The sequence below is a fragment of the Brienomyrus brachyistius genome, chromosome 3 (assembly GCF_023856365.1).
Source record: "Brienomyrus brachyistius isolate T26 chromosome 3, BBRACH_0.4, whole genome shotgun sequence".
Classification (NCBI taxonomy): Eukaryota; Metazoa; Chordata; class Actinopteri; order Osteoglossiformes; family Mormyridae; genus Brienomyrus; species Brienomyrus brachyistius.
In genome coordinates, this window is record NC_064535.1 from 8,554,332 (window position 1) to 8,566,819 (window position 12,488).

At 47.1% G+C, this 12,488-nt stretch overlaps 1 protein-coding gene across 2 annotated transcripts; it reads right to left on the minus strand.

Moving 5' to 3' along the window:
* Window positions 1-2,832: 2,832 nt before the first annotated feature.
* On the minus strand, window positions 2,833-12,053 carry ogfrl1 (opioid growth factor receptor-like 1). Of its 2 annotated transcripts, none has more exons than XM_049007736.1 (7): window positions 10,098-12,053; window positions 8,941-9,027; window positions 7,760-7,838; window positions 6,361-6,439; window positions 5,897-5,963; window positions 5,597-5,742; window positions 2,833-4,710 (listed from the first exon to the last, which is right to left on the minus strand). In XM_049007736.1, the coding sequence occupies exons 1-7, from the start codon at window positions 10,260-10,262 to the stop codon at window positions 4,176-4,178; spliced, it is 1,158 nt and encodes a 385-aa protein (XP_048863693.1). In that variant the 5' UTR covers window positions 10,263-12,053; the 3' UTR covers window positions 2,833-4,175. The 2 variants fall into 2 exon arrangements, with proteins under 2 accessions (XP_048863693.1, XP_048863694.1); XM_049007737.1 differs by lacking the exon at window positions 10,098-12,053 and adding an exon at window positions 9,217-10,074.
* Between the last annotated feature and the right edge of the window lie 435 nt (window positions 12,054-12,488).

The window sequence follows — 12,488 nt, forward strand, 5'->3', positions numbered from 1 at the left end:
TATGGATGTATAGCAGGTCAGGTCCTGCAAACGGCGTTTAGTACAGGGAGCTTATATCCTTCATAAACGGGCATATTCCAGGGGGAATGGCCGGATAACCATACCTGGCTTACTGTATGATTGTTTTTGTTGTGGAGATTGCCTTTACTGGGGGGGGGGGGATAAAGGCCCCAAAAGCCCCACTTACAATTTATGTGTCCTGATATGTCACATGGTTTCAGTTGCGATTTTGAAAACCCCAGTTTCGGTGTGAGTGCGGCGTATGTAGTCTCTCTCTCGACCACAACAGGAACTGAAACCGCATAACCATCCAGGCGCTCACCTATACATCCTCTGAGTGCAGCTGCTGGAGATCCGACCGCGTGCGGGCAGCCTGGGTTGGGGAATAACAAGAGAAAAGTACACGTGGGCAAATGACTCCTGACTAACCGAACGGTTTAATAATCTAAGTTCTAAGATGCGGAAGTTCTTCTTGCTGTCGGTAATTGTGCTCCGGAGGAAAAGGTCGTGACACTGACGAGAGCAGGAATAGACTGGATTGATGCCAGAAGCCAAAGACGCAAGAACGAAAACAGCGGGGCTCAGAATACAGTCAGTGCTGCGACCTCTTGTCGAATCGCATCGATCCGATGTAAAAACGAGCCACAGTCCTCCACTTCAGAACCAGCTGGGCCACAAAGACACAGGAATGTGGGAGGGTCACTTTGCTGGTATGATGGACTCTTTGCACTTTTCAGAGCAGGTTGAGACCAACGCTGCACTGTATCCTCATGGTCTCACAAAGCCCGTTGAAAGCTGTTTTCAAGCACTCCGCTTTGACAGCGCCCACTGGAAGTGTTCGCCCTTCTTGTGTTACAGCCTAAAGATTACAAATCTAATCATTTAAATAAAAAATGAATGCTAAAGTTATTTTGGAATTATGAGAAGACATTGTACACTGGAAGACACTATAATGTTTGCAAAAGATGAAGGTAAATGAGAAGGACCAGCGCAATGGGAGTTTTACACAAAAATGTTCTGAGGGCAGAACATAAATGATTGGTTAAGAGAGAAAGCCAATCGGATTGCATAGGAGGTGGGACCGACCAATCAGATGTCTTGGTCCCACCTCCTCTACATTCTGTTTGGTTGTCTCTATGAACCAATCTCTTTGAACCACAGAGTAAAAAAATAGGGACGTATCTGTGGGTCCCCGAGGACCGGTTTGGGAAACACTTCTCAGGGAATGCTGTCTCCATGGTCACCAGAAGTCAAAGTCGACTTGATGGCTCTTCATAACCTTTGGCGCTGGTGGGGGGGAATGTTAAATTTAACTGCATTTTCCCATTTATGCTGAACATGCATGCAGTTTGAAAGCAGAACACAATAATATCCAAAATAATAATCTTTCTGAGGATTCTCATTTACAGTTCAGACTTAGATTGTTTTTGAACAACGAGTTCCTGAAGGTATGCTTCCAAATATCTTGTGAATCAGCATGGAGAGCTGAACCAGGCTTGGCTGTTCCTCAAAGGTGGGCCTGCCTTGTGCTCCATCTATTGTCTTCTCGATCAAGAGAAATGCCCACAATGCTACCCATAAAAAGCAATCCCTTGCTGCCCGGTCATGATGCTTTGCACGTATAGGGGATGGTGTTACCAGGGTGGTATGTTGTAATTTCCACCGCGCAGAGCGATTAGAGTTCTGGCCAAGCGTCTGAATACTTATTTAATTGGAGCAGGGAATCGTTGGCGGCATCCTTCCAGCCCGTGATGTGCTTCGCAGCATATTTGCAAACATGCGTGGGCATTTTCGCTAATGACTCTGTTTTCCCCACTCACAGTAACCGGGCTCTCGATAATGGGGGGAGCAGTCTATCCCATCTCAGTGGAACCCTGCAGGTCGTTCTGAGCTGTTATTGGCCTCCCGGTAGCTTCTCATTCTGCTCCAGCAGAGACTGGAAGCCTGGATTGTCATAAGTATGTTCTGTGGGCCGATAAATGCTTCTACTATAATAATACGGAGTGCATTTGACAACTCTCATGATCTCAGCATTTCTAAAGCTTTATATCTTATCTGTTTTGAAAGCCCCTCATTCCTCATGGTTATCTTCCAAGGAGTATGTCTCCATTTTATTTAAATACACAGTTCCACTGCAAATCCTTACACAGGTAATTCTTTCCATCCATCTTCTGACTCCTTATCCTGGTCTGGGTTGCAAGGAGGGGGCTGGAGCCTAGCCCAGGCAGCACAGGGCTGTACTGCACACTGGACTGGATGCCCGTCCATCACTGAACACACACATCACACTGGCACGCAAACTCACTCAATGGGCAATTTAGAGATGCCAATTAGTATAACTGCATGTCTTTAAATTGTGGGAGGATCCCAGAGGACCCAAAGGAGAACCGCACAGCACAGAGAGAACAGGCATGATCCAACATAGGGATTCGAACCCCCAACCCAGGAAGGTATAAAGTACACAAATGTCTTGTTCATTTAAACCATGAATTTATCTGAATGCACTGGGTTCAGCTTGAACTTAAGTGTCATTTCATGAGTTTAAACGCTTTCCTTCCAAATCATACTGCTATAAAAGGATGGCTTTGTTTGGAGATGTCTGCCTCTGGACCCGATTTAATAGTGATGGCCACGTGAACTTCATGAACCATTTTCCATATTTTCTGACCTTAGCAGATGGTGTTGTTGATTTACTTTGGGTCATGCTTTGAGCCTTTTTTGAACTGAGAGCGCCATCTAGTGGTGTCAGAAAAACAGCAAATGGTTCACCAAGCTTCATTTGGCCATCACTACCATATAATCAAAGAATTAAAAAAAAAAATCAACTCACTCTTTCCATATATAATACTTTAATCCAGCAGTATGCAATAAGAGAAACTACTGCCACATTTCACACTGGAATACGAGTACAGAATTATAAAATACAAGTTATACCTGACGCGTCCAGATGATGGCTACAATGACCGGGAACCGAAACGCAGAGGTCTACAACACTGCACTGTTCAAAAAACTGGAATAAACGTAAGAGGCACATACAGGGAGATCTTGGAGGTGTGGGAATGTCGCGGACAGTGTTGCCGGAAAACGGGATGCTGTCATTTTATTTTGTTCGCCTGTGTTTCACAAGCTCCCCCACCCCCCCCACATCCAGCAACGAGCACCGTGACACCCAGCCCTGCATTTGAGCGCACAGGCTCCCTGGAACCCCTAAGAATACCTCCATCCACTCTCCACTGCTGCCCCCCCCCCCAAAACCCCTAAATTAGCTAAACATGGCTGGTCAGCATCGTACACCCTGAGCGTAATGGTTTCTAGGCCCAAACAGAACACCTCTCCTCTCTCTTGCTTCCAATTACGGGTCGGGGGGGGTTGAACTGGAGGGGTATTAGCCCTGTGACGGGGTAAATAACAGTCTGCCGGGTGCCGCGCACCATCCTGGTACCCCACTTGGACTTTTCTGGAAGTAGTACGCGGCGATTTACAATGTGAAGGATAGGACCCACGTGTGGAGCCTCCCTGGGAAGACGGGGGTCCCGAGAAATGCGGCTGGCCTTCTCAGGGCCATGGGTCCCCGCTTGCTCCGCTACGTGGGGTTCAGAGGAGGCACTTTGTAAGGCACACCGGGCTCCGGGAAGCGTATGCACACTCCCCCAACACGGCGCACGTTTGCACAGAGGGGATCACGATCATGGATGCGGAAGATGTCAATCGGACAATGGATCATGTCAGAATCCATCATTCAGGAGCTACGAAACTAAACGGAAGGCCGTTATCGTCTAATGGCGTATGGAACGGGCATTCAGCGCAAAGGTCACGGCGTCAATAAGCAGCTTGCAGCATCGTTAACTCAGACTTCTGGCAAAGAAATCCTCGCGAAGGAAGACAAGATAGATGTAATATTTCACGGGGGTGGGGGGTGGGTGGGTGATGAAATTCAGGGGAAATCAGGTAGCCCATATAATTTCTATATACCTACATGTGTGCTTAGGGAAGAACAATGGCAAGAGATTAACTACGTAAAATAGCTACCACAGAGTAACGAGTACAGCTATTCCCCAATGTACATGTTTAGCATTGGAAGGCTACGTTCCACATCTGGGGGAGGCATGGATCAGTAGGCATTACGGAATGTTCCACCATAGCTCCAGCAACCAGAGCTCCCTCACACCTGGTTCCTACACAGGGAGGAAGTTCCCATACTCAAGCCTGTCCCCTGCACACCCAGGCTCCGCCCACACGTCTTTCGGTGGTCTGTTGGCGCCGCGCGGCTGACATTTCATTGCCCTTCCTGGATGCTCCTCTCCTCTGCGCTTGTCTGCCGCAGCCCAGCCCACCTCCTCCTCGGCTACACCTCCCATGACTCCGCCCCTCTCAGAGGGCGGAGAGATGGAGGGGCTCTTCGGGTGTGCCTCCCTGACCGACCTCACCCTGGCCCCACCCACCCTCCTGCTCCTCCGGCGGGGGCCCCAGACGAAATCCTCCGGGGGCAGGTAGTGTCGCTGGGCGAAGCGCAGGAGGCCGCGGCGCTGGGAGCGGTCGCGCAGCGTGTAGACGAAGTACTCCAGCGCACTGTGGCGCATGTTCGGCAACGTGCCGCCCACCAGCGCCTCCTCCAGCAGGAGGCGCACGAGAGGTGCTTTGAAGGCCTCGAACCCGAGTTCACCCAGGCTCTTCAAGATGCGAGTTATACGAAGATAGTTGTGCTGGGACCTGTGAGGGCAGCAGGTGAAAAGTTCAGCAAAGCAAGATGATGTGGAATTTCTCAAATCATTTCCTACTCCTAACACATTCGCCCTGCGTCACAGGATACACATTCTGGGTTTTAAATTAAGCATTAGTGCCCGATTGCAGAAAACAGCTTGAGGTATGAGATTATACTAGCGAACGTTTAAGAGTCTGAAGGTTTAGGGATTTGGAAAAATACACCCTGATTATTCTTCGGTGTCATTAGATGATTTTACTAAATATGTTATTCTACACAGATTGACCCAAAGGGTGAATTCCAAAGACTAACAAAACAATGTAGAAAAAAACTTTGTATTTCTATGAGTTAAGTTGTAACTTAAGTAAACAATCATGAACATTAAATGGATATTTGTACTATTATACAAATACTAAATTTTGCAAAACAAATTAATTGCAGATAGGGGAAAAATCCTCATTTCATAAATACACTGTTATGTAGCCAGGCTAAAATATGCTCGAGTACTTAACATCCTATTCAGGGCTGCGATGACCCTTGAGCTTATCGCAGAAGACACAGGGCAGGAGATGCCGTTACTCATGGCTCAGACCCAGAGTACGCAGGAGATATGCAAACAAGCACAGGCAGAAAGTAGGATTTGACCCCTCTACCCTGAAAGTATGAGGGTGCAGCCCTACCTACTGAGTTACTGTGGCATCCCGTCATATAAACAAACAGTTCTACACACAGGGGGAGGAGCCTAATCTAATGAGACACCGGTGAGGCCAATGTCTCCCTCAGGCAGGATCTAGAGCTCTTTGCTCCCATTGCATGTTTGCCTGGGCTACACCCCTGCCCCCCCAACTCCCCCCCGCCGTCCCAAAACGGATCAAGATGCACGCTGCCACTCACTCATTGAGGTGCTGGAATCGCTCCTGCCAGTTGGGGGCACGGGTCACGCTGCCACTCTTGTCCAGCAGCTTGACACCAAAGAAGTCCAACATGAGGGCGTAGGCCTGCAGGAAGCGGCGCCGGGCCTCGCGGGAGTTTTGGAATTCCTGCCGGGCGGCAGTGATAGGCTCACAGCGGTCACACGCACCACTGAAGCCCCTCCCACCCCTCTCCATCAGGGTTAAGTCAACCAGCTCTTTAGGAGAATGCAAGACAAGTTGGCACCGACAGCGCGGCCAATGCCGGCGGAGTTCCTCCTACCTTAATCTCATCCTGAGTCAGCTCTTGAGCGTAGAAATTCAGGCCTTGCTCTCGCAACGGGAACAGCCTGCGACACAGCAGAGAGAGACGCTCCAGTGAGCAGCTTGCTTTCTCCCGCTCTCTAGTGCCCCCTGCTTCTTGGCAGCTCCATCCCCACTCGACGAAAACGCCGACCTTGCTGCTATCCCCCATACCTGCCCCCCCCACCCCACCAAGGCCAGACCGAGTTGCAGAACACGTCGCTCTACCTCGCAGTTTTTAGCTATCTGCGCAGTTGGAGTTGCTAATTGGGATTATGTTAATGATTCCCAGCCCCGTGACGAGCGTCTTTTTTAAGCTCAGTGCCACGTGCCGTCTCATGAACAACTCCTCTGTTTTATGGGGGTGACGTCTTGCCAGTGTTTGGTGGGGGGGGGGGGGGGATCTCAGGCTCATGCCGTTTTTAGCCGTGGAAGGAGGCTCACCACTGTATGTACGTGTGGTTGTGCTCCAGCTTGTCGTAGTCTCCTCTCCACTGCGTGAGGATTTCTTCAACGTAAATACCTGCATGGAGACAGAGGAGCGTTAAACGAGAGCCCCGGCCGGCCCCGACTCTGCGGGATCCACGCGTCCTTCACGGCAGAGGAGTCACTCCTGCTGGGGCTGAGGCGGGCAACCGGCATCAGCACCGCCCCCGCAGCCCCACCTGTCCGACAAACAGGAGGCGCTCTCGGGACCGTGCAGGGACAGGCCGGCCGAGCAGGTCGACAGGAAAAATGCAGGCAGAGGTGCTGCCGGCCTGCCGCGGTCGAATGGGCCCCTGGGCTGCGAGACGACCCTTTCCAGGCCGCCCTCGAAATGAATGTCTGGAGGACGAATTTGGGGAAGAAGGGCACAAGCACACACTCAGTTACTGCTACGCCGCTGTGTGAGTCACTGGGTAACACTGTGTATCTAGTATGCGAATGTCCCTGCGCCCCCCACCCCCTATAGCCAGCTACCAACCCTAACACTCCTTTCAAAATGCTCCACAAATTGATTCTTACCGGAACAAATGTTTGAAGAGCAAATTTTCTAATACTCCTAACCCTTCTCCAAACAGATTATTGATCTCCCCCCCCCCATTCCCGCCATTCAACTGCTACTGTGTCTCCTCAAGCATTGCATTGACCCCTAGTGGCCCACCTGTACAGGCCCTAAGGCCAATTTCAAACTAATTACTTTGTGTGTGTGTATAATATATATATGTGTGTGTGTCTGTCTGTGGTGGTTATGGTGCGGAAGTCTGTCAGTGTTTATATATGCATACGTGTGCATCTATGTAAGAACATTCCCGATTGGTTAGCGGCATGTTTAGCAGGGCACGCGGTCAGCAATCAGGCTATCGATTCGTTCTTCCAGGCTCCTCCCTGACAGGTGGAGCGGTCAGACCCCTGGGAGCCACAAGTAGTGTCAACAAGGGGGGCAGGTTACACTTCCACAGCAAACATATCGACCACAGGCAGAGTCTGATGTTTGCACGTTGGAGGGCAAAGAAAGAAAAAAAAAGCCCCCACCTTGCTTACCCTAGAGAACCGACAAACCGCTCGTGCAAAAGTGCAGCACAGATCACAATTAATTACCTCACAACAGCGATACCTTATGTTAGCTAAACTTAAAGTGTGATTTACGTAATGAAGGAGGGGTCGATTTTGACAGTATAGACCCAAAGCATTTCAGGTGACTAGGCAGGTCATTGCCCCCCACCCACCTAAAACTCCACCTAGAATTTTGACCAAATCACATTCTGAACGAGTAAACAGCAGCCACGTCATTCCACGCTGTCCACCGTGTGGGCGCTATGCCCCCTGCAGTTCATACGGTCAACCTCACTGCGAAACTTACCATCGGGAACCAAGGGGACCTTGTTCAGATAGAACCTCAGGTTGCGGAAGTCGTTCGGCTGCCGCGGCTCCTTGTAGCTCTGGGGAAAGACGCAGAGCCCAAAGCTCATAACATCCATGGAAACTGTACCCTCCTATAGCAAAGACAATGGCCCTACGGCTGCCCATGTGACCAAAGCCTGAGTCAGTACAGCTCATCAATAGCATAGCTGCGCTAGCCAGATGACTAGCATTAGCATGTAGCATAAGCTAGCTGATATTAGCCTTTTCGCAGACAGTGTCCGATGTTAACTAAGCAAAGAAGTCCATTTGCTGCTTCAGTCGTACCTGAAAGCATTATTTAATGCTAAAATTGACTGTGGGTCTTATCTCGCTGGCTAGACACACTTTGTAAAAATGTATACGCCAATTTATTTAACGAACAACAGTTACATCTCCAGTACCATCCAATTATAGGCCTATGTAAAAATTGTAACCCCTTCCCTCTACTGCAAGTCCTTATAATAAGCATCGGATAACTGAAGAAAATGTAAAATGTCCAACCTGCTAATCAATACTGTTAGATATCTCTAAATTGACTATTTGATTATTAAAGTATAGAGATGTTTCTGTGCAAAATCTGGAAGAATTTCTTTTTTTCCCTTGTAAATTTTCTATTCTTGATTATTTTGAGAGTTCGTTGCGTGTCTCGATGCTATTTCGGCTGAACCGTAGCCGCACGACACAGGTGAGAAAACGTCACTCACCTGCTGCGCAGCCGCGATGATTTAATTTCAGCATTATTTATTATTACTTTAACTGTTTGCAATTATTCTCCTATACTGAAAGTTGCACTTTAATTGGGATATTTTTGATTTTCAGTTAACTGTGCTAATTAACGCTTCGCTCCCAGCATTAAAGGTCGTCTGAGACGAACGAACCTGCATCAGCCTGAGAACCCCCCGTGCAAGACAGGGCCCAGATGACATCTCCTCCGGGGCGGCGACACGCGTGATCATCACGGCAGCGATCTCTAGATCACCCGTCCCTGACTCGCGCTTTAACTAAGCACATCATCACGTGTAGCTCTTGACCGGAGCCACCGCATAACCGGTAATATCCAGAGGGAATAACCAGCCTAAAGGGAAGTGTAACGTTCCCCTGTCGTAAAAGAAAGGGAACAGCGTGGCAGGAGTGGTTTACCGGGTAGCTGTGGCGGTACTTGTACAGGTCCTTGGCTGCATAGAAGCTCCTCTTCACCTTAGCGGCGGGCTCGTGCGGGTCAGAGTGCTGCAGGACACGAGGTGGGTTGCAATTAGCGGAGCCCGATAATTACGGTGCCGAGCATCGTCCAGGCGCGCGCTCCAGTGTGATCGCTAAGCACGTGTGACACCGAGCCGGAAAACCGTGAGCAGGGAACCGTAGGCGAGTTTTCCCAGGAGAGCCGCTGCAGTTAGACCTTTTCAGAAAGTTCTTTACCTGGATTGCTTCTATACCACATGCATCTCTACAGATTGTTGAACAAAGTAAAAACAAGCAAGTCATTAAAAATAATGGATTCCATTAAAGGTCCAAACAGTGCAATTCAGCGACTCTGACCCATAAATCTCCCTCGATAAACTTTACAAGCTATACTCATATTACTCTTATTCCCCCACCTGAACCCAATTTAAAAAACAGACGCAGCACGCAGGTTATGGGGAAAATGTAAAGTAACACGGAGATTGATACAATTTGTTTTTATGTGTGTACAAAATACATTAATCAAACTGCAGTAGCCTATAGTAATATTTAAATTAAGGAACTCAATTTTTGATATTTAGTATACGTTAGTGATCACGGGAAATGCATTAATTATTAGAATAAGAACGTCAATTTAAAACAATGACATCTAATTAACTCAGCCTAACTGATTATAGCTTAATTGCTACGGGGTTTACTTCTATGCTAGTAAAAGTGGACTAGACGGTAGTCTATCAAAAGCAGTTGTCTTATTGACGACTTAAATTGTTTCAATAAACGGTTTTATCTACGAAAAAACTGCACCATTAAGCATTGGTAGCCACGCTTTGCATCGAAATATAGCAGCTAAAGCAAGAAAGTATCCGCCGATCCGTTGTAAAGCGCAACATGAGCGGTGGGTGTGCAGAAGGGGACCGCGTGTTAACATCGTCGGTCAGCGGGGGGAATCATTTCCCATTTCCAAGTAAGCAACGATGATATTTCATTTAGCAGCATGTATGCAGAGATCTCGCTATGCGACTTCATTGACAGCTGCACTCGTAACGCCAAAAAAAGCCACCATTGTCGCCCCGCTGACATCCTTTGTTCGGCTGGAGCCGGATCGTCGCGTTAACTACCTGCTGTGGCGCGTCCGCCTGCTCACATTGCCGGGGAGAGATCGGGCTGTCGCCGGGCTCCTCTCCCTGCTGATCCTCGCCATCGGAGTCCGTATCCCAGGTCGAGTCGCATTCCTCCACTGTGCTCGGCTCCTTATACCTCCAGCTGGCCAACAGATTTCCCATTTAAGCCCGCACCGATTTCAGCGACCGCTCATTCACTGCCTGGTGCGTCCTGCCTACATATTTAAAACTCCCGGACAGTCCATGGTCACCCCCCCCCAGCTGCCGTGGCCTTGCAGCCGAACCCGCGGTCCAGGACTGTGGACGGATAATTTTTAAAGGCGGGATGAAGGGATTTTCTAGATGAGGGCTCGATCGAAGCGCCTTGAACACACCCCCTTCAGCGTAAAAGGGGCGCCGGATCGGTGCAAAAAGGATAGCGTCAACGTCGCCGTGCAATTCGTCAAGACCGCAAAAAACCCAATTTTCCCTACCGTTTTTTTTTTTATCATGTATGTAGTTCGTCCTGTCTTGCGGAAGGAACAGGATGACCGCTGTTACTTCACGTTATTTTGCCTTTACGTTTAACCTAGTTATTAGTGACCACGTGCATTTGCTATTTAGGTTGTTCGGAGTCTTTTTGTCTCATAATTAAGGATAACGTTTGAGTGAATATAATTTATTAAATAGCTAGATTACAATTAAGACATAATTTTATGATTTTTTAAAACTCCATTAAAAAATACTATTTCTGTATTTGTTTTTAAGGACTTATAGCACTTCAGTTTTTTTTGTAGGTCTGAATAAATAGTTTTTCTACGACACACAAGGTGATGTTACTTTCTGTAACAAAATGATTAAAGTTAAATGACGCCACGCCTCGCCTTCTTCCCCTGCCTTAGACGTTTTAACTATAAACGAGGTTGTATCGATTGCTGGTCATATCAAGGCCAGTTCTGTGCACCGCTGGCACACCACAAAATGCTATAAGAACCAAATAAAAGTTTTAACTACGACAATGTAGTGAGCATATATTTTGTTGAAAAATGTTTACTTAAGTTGATTTACAGCCCCACTCTATGTACTATGAATATTTATTAATCATTGGCCTACAAAATATTTACGTTGAACTTTAAAGTACAAGCGCTCTTCTCATTTATGAAGGCAAACCTTTACAATTGATCACAATAAGCTATATATGAAAAATGCATTCATTATTTACTATTGCATACATGAATGTCACCACACAAAATACAGTCATTAAAAAAGGCATTTAAAGTATAATAGTAGTGGAACTTTAAGTGTATGTTAAGTGTTAAGTAATACCTAAATTTGTTTAGTGTGGGTATGTATTGTACACTATTTGTCATAAAGCCACCTCTCACCCCAAAATGTAAATCGGGTTTAAATGCAATCAGAATATGACTAAATCTTCAGAGGTTCAACAACTGCTATGTGTGAGAAAGACTGTCATGAGTGGATGCTTGGATGGTAAGCCAAACACTTCGCCGACGGATATACGGATATCACGAAACAAGCGATAAAATGCGACTATCATTTTGAAACGAGTCAACAACCTGCACTGTGAGCCATCCAATAATCTCAGGGGAATAAAATCGCTTGGCGGCACCCTATATAACAAATACTATCATAACAAAACTAAGCACCGCTCTTGTGCGGACCACGCGCGATCTCTTCGAAGTTTTCCATTGGTGGGGATCAGTTAGACAGCCAATCAGAATTGGTCTGGGAGGTCATATGACTTTTTTACGCCTCCAATTTGGTTTCCCGAACCAGGGGTTACGTCATGCTTAGGGCAATAAGGGGAAAGTATTCCCGGCTGCAACTTGAGAAAATTATCTACTCTATCACATGATTAAGATTACGTTGTGTTCTTTCGCAAACAGATACTGATACTTTAATAATAAAAAGTAACGCCATAAATGTATACCTGTAACTGAGAGTTGATTACTAATTACTAATTAACTGCTAAATTAAGCAGTAAAAAGTTTTAGTTGGCTGAGCCAATGAAATGTACTTAGCATATAATCAGCTGCAAATAAATATATACAAATACAATAAACTATACATAAATTATAATTGCTTTCTATGACACACAGACACATGTATCACTGAGAGAAAGCTTGGCAATGAAGGGCAGCCACACCCATAAAGCTGGGGGTTAAGGGCCTTGCTCAAGGGCCCATAGACATATAACTGTTCTGCTGAGACCAGGCTCAAACTGGCAACCTTTCAATCACAGGCTGAGAGACTCAGCCCACTAAGCCACACAAGGTAAATGGTAGCATATGGTGCAGGCAGGAAATAGAGAGAGAAAGACTGAGAGATGCAATGATATAAGTCTGTCACATACATAATTGACCAGTCATGTAAGTCTTGTCTATACTT

Coding starts and splice junctions, on each gene's coding strand:
- ogfrl1 (XM_049007736.1), bottom strand. CDS start 10,262: ATGGGAAATCTGTTGGCCAGCTGGAGGTATAAGGAGCCGAGCACAGTG. Junction 7,839..8,940: donor AGTACCGCCACAGCTACCCG/GTAAACCACTCC, acceptor GTCTTTCCCCAG/AGCTACAAGGAGCCGCGGCA. Junction 5,743..5,896: donor TGACTCAGGATGAGATTAAG/GTAGGAGGAACT, acceptor GCCGCCCGGCAG/GAATTCCAAAACTCCCGCGA.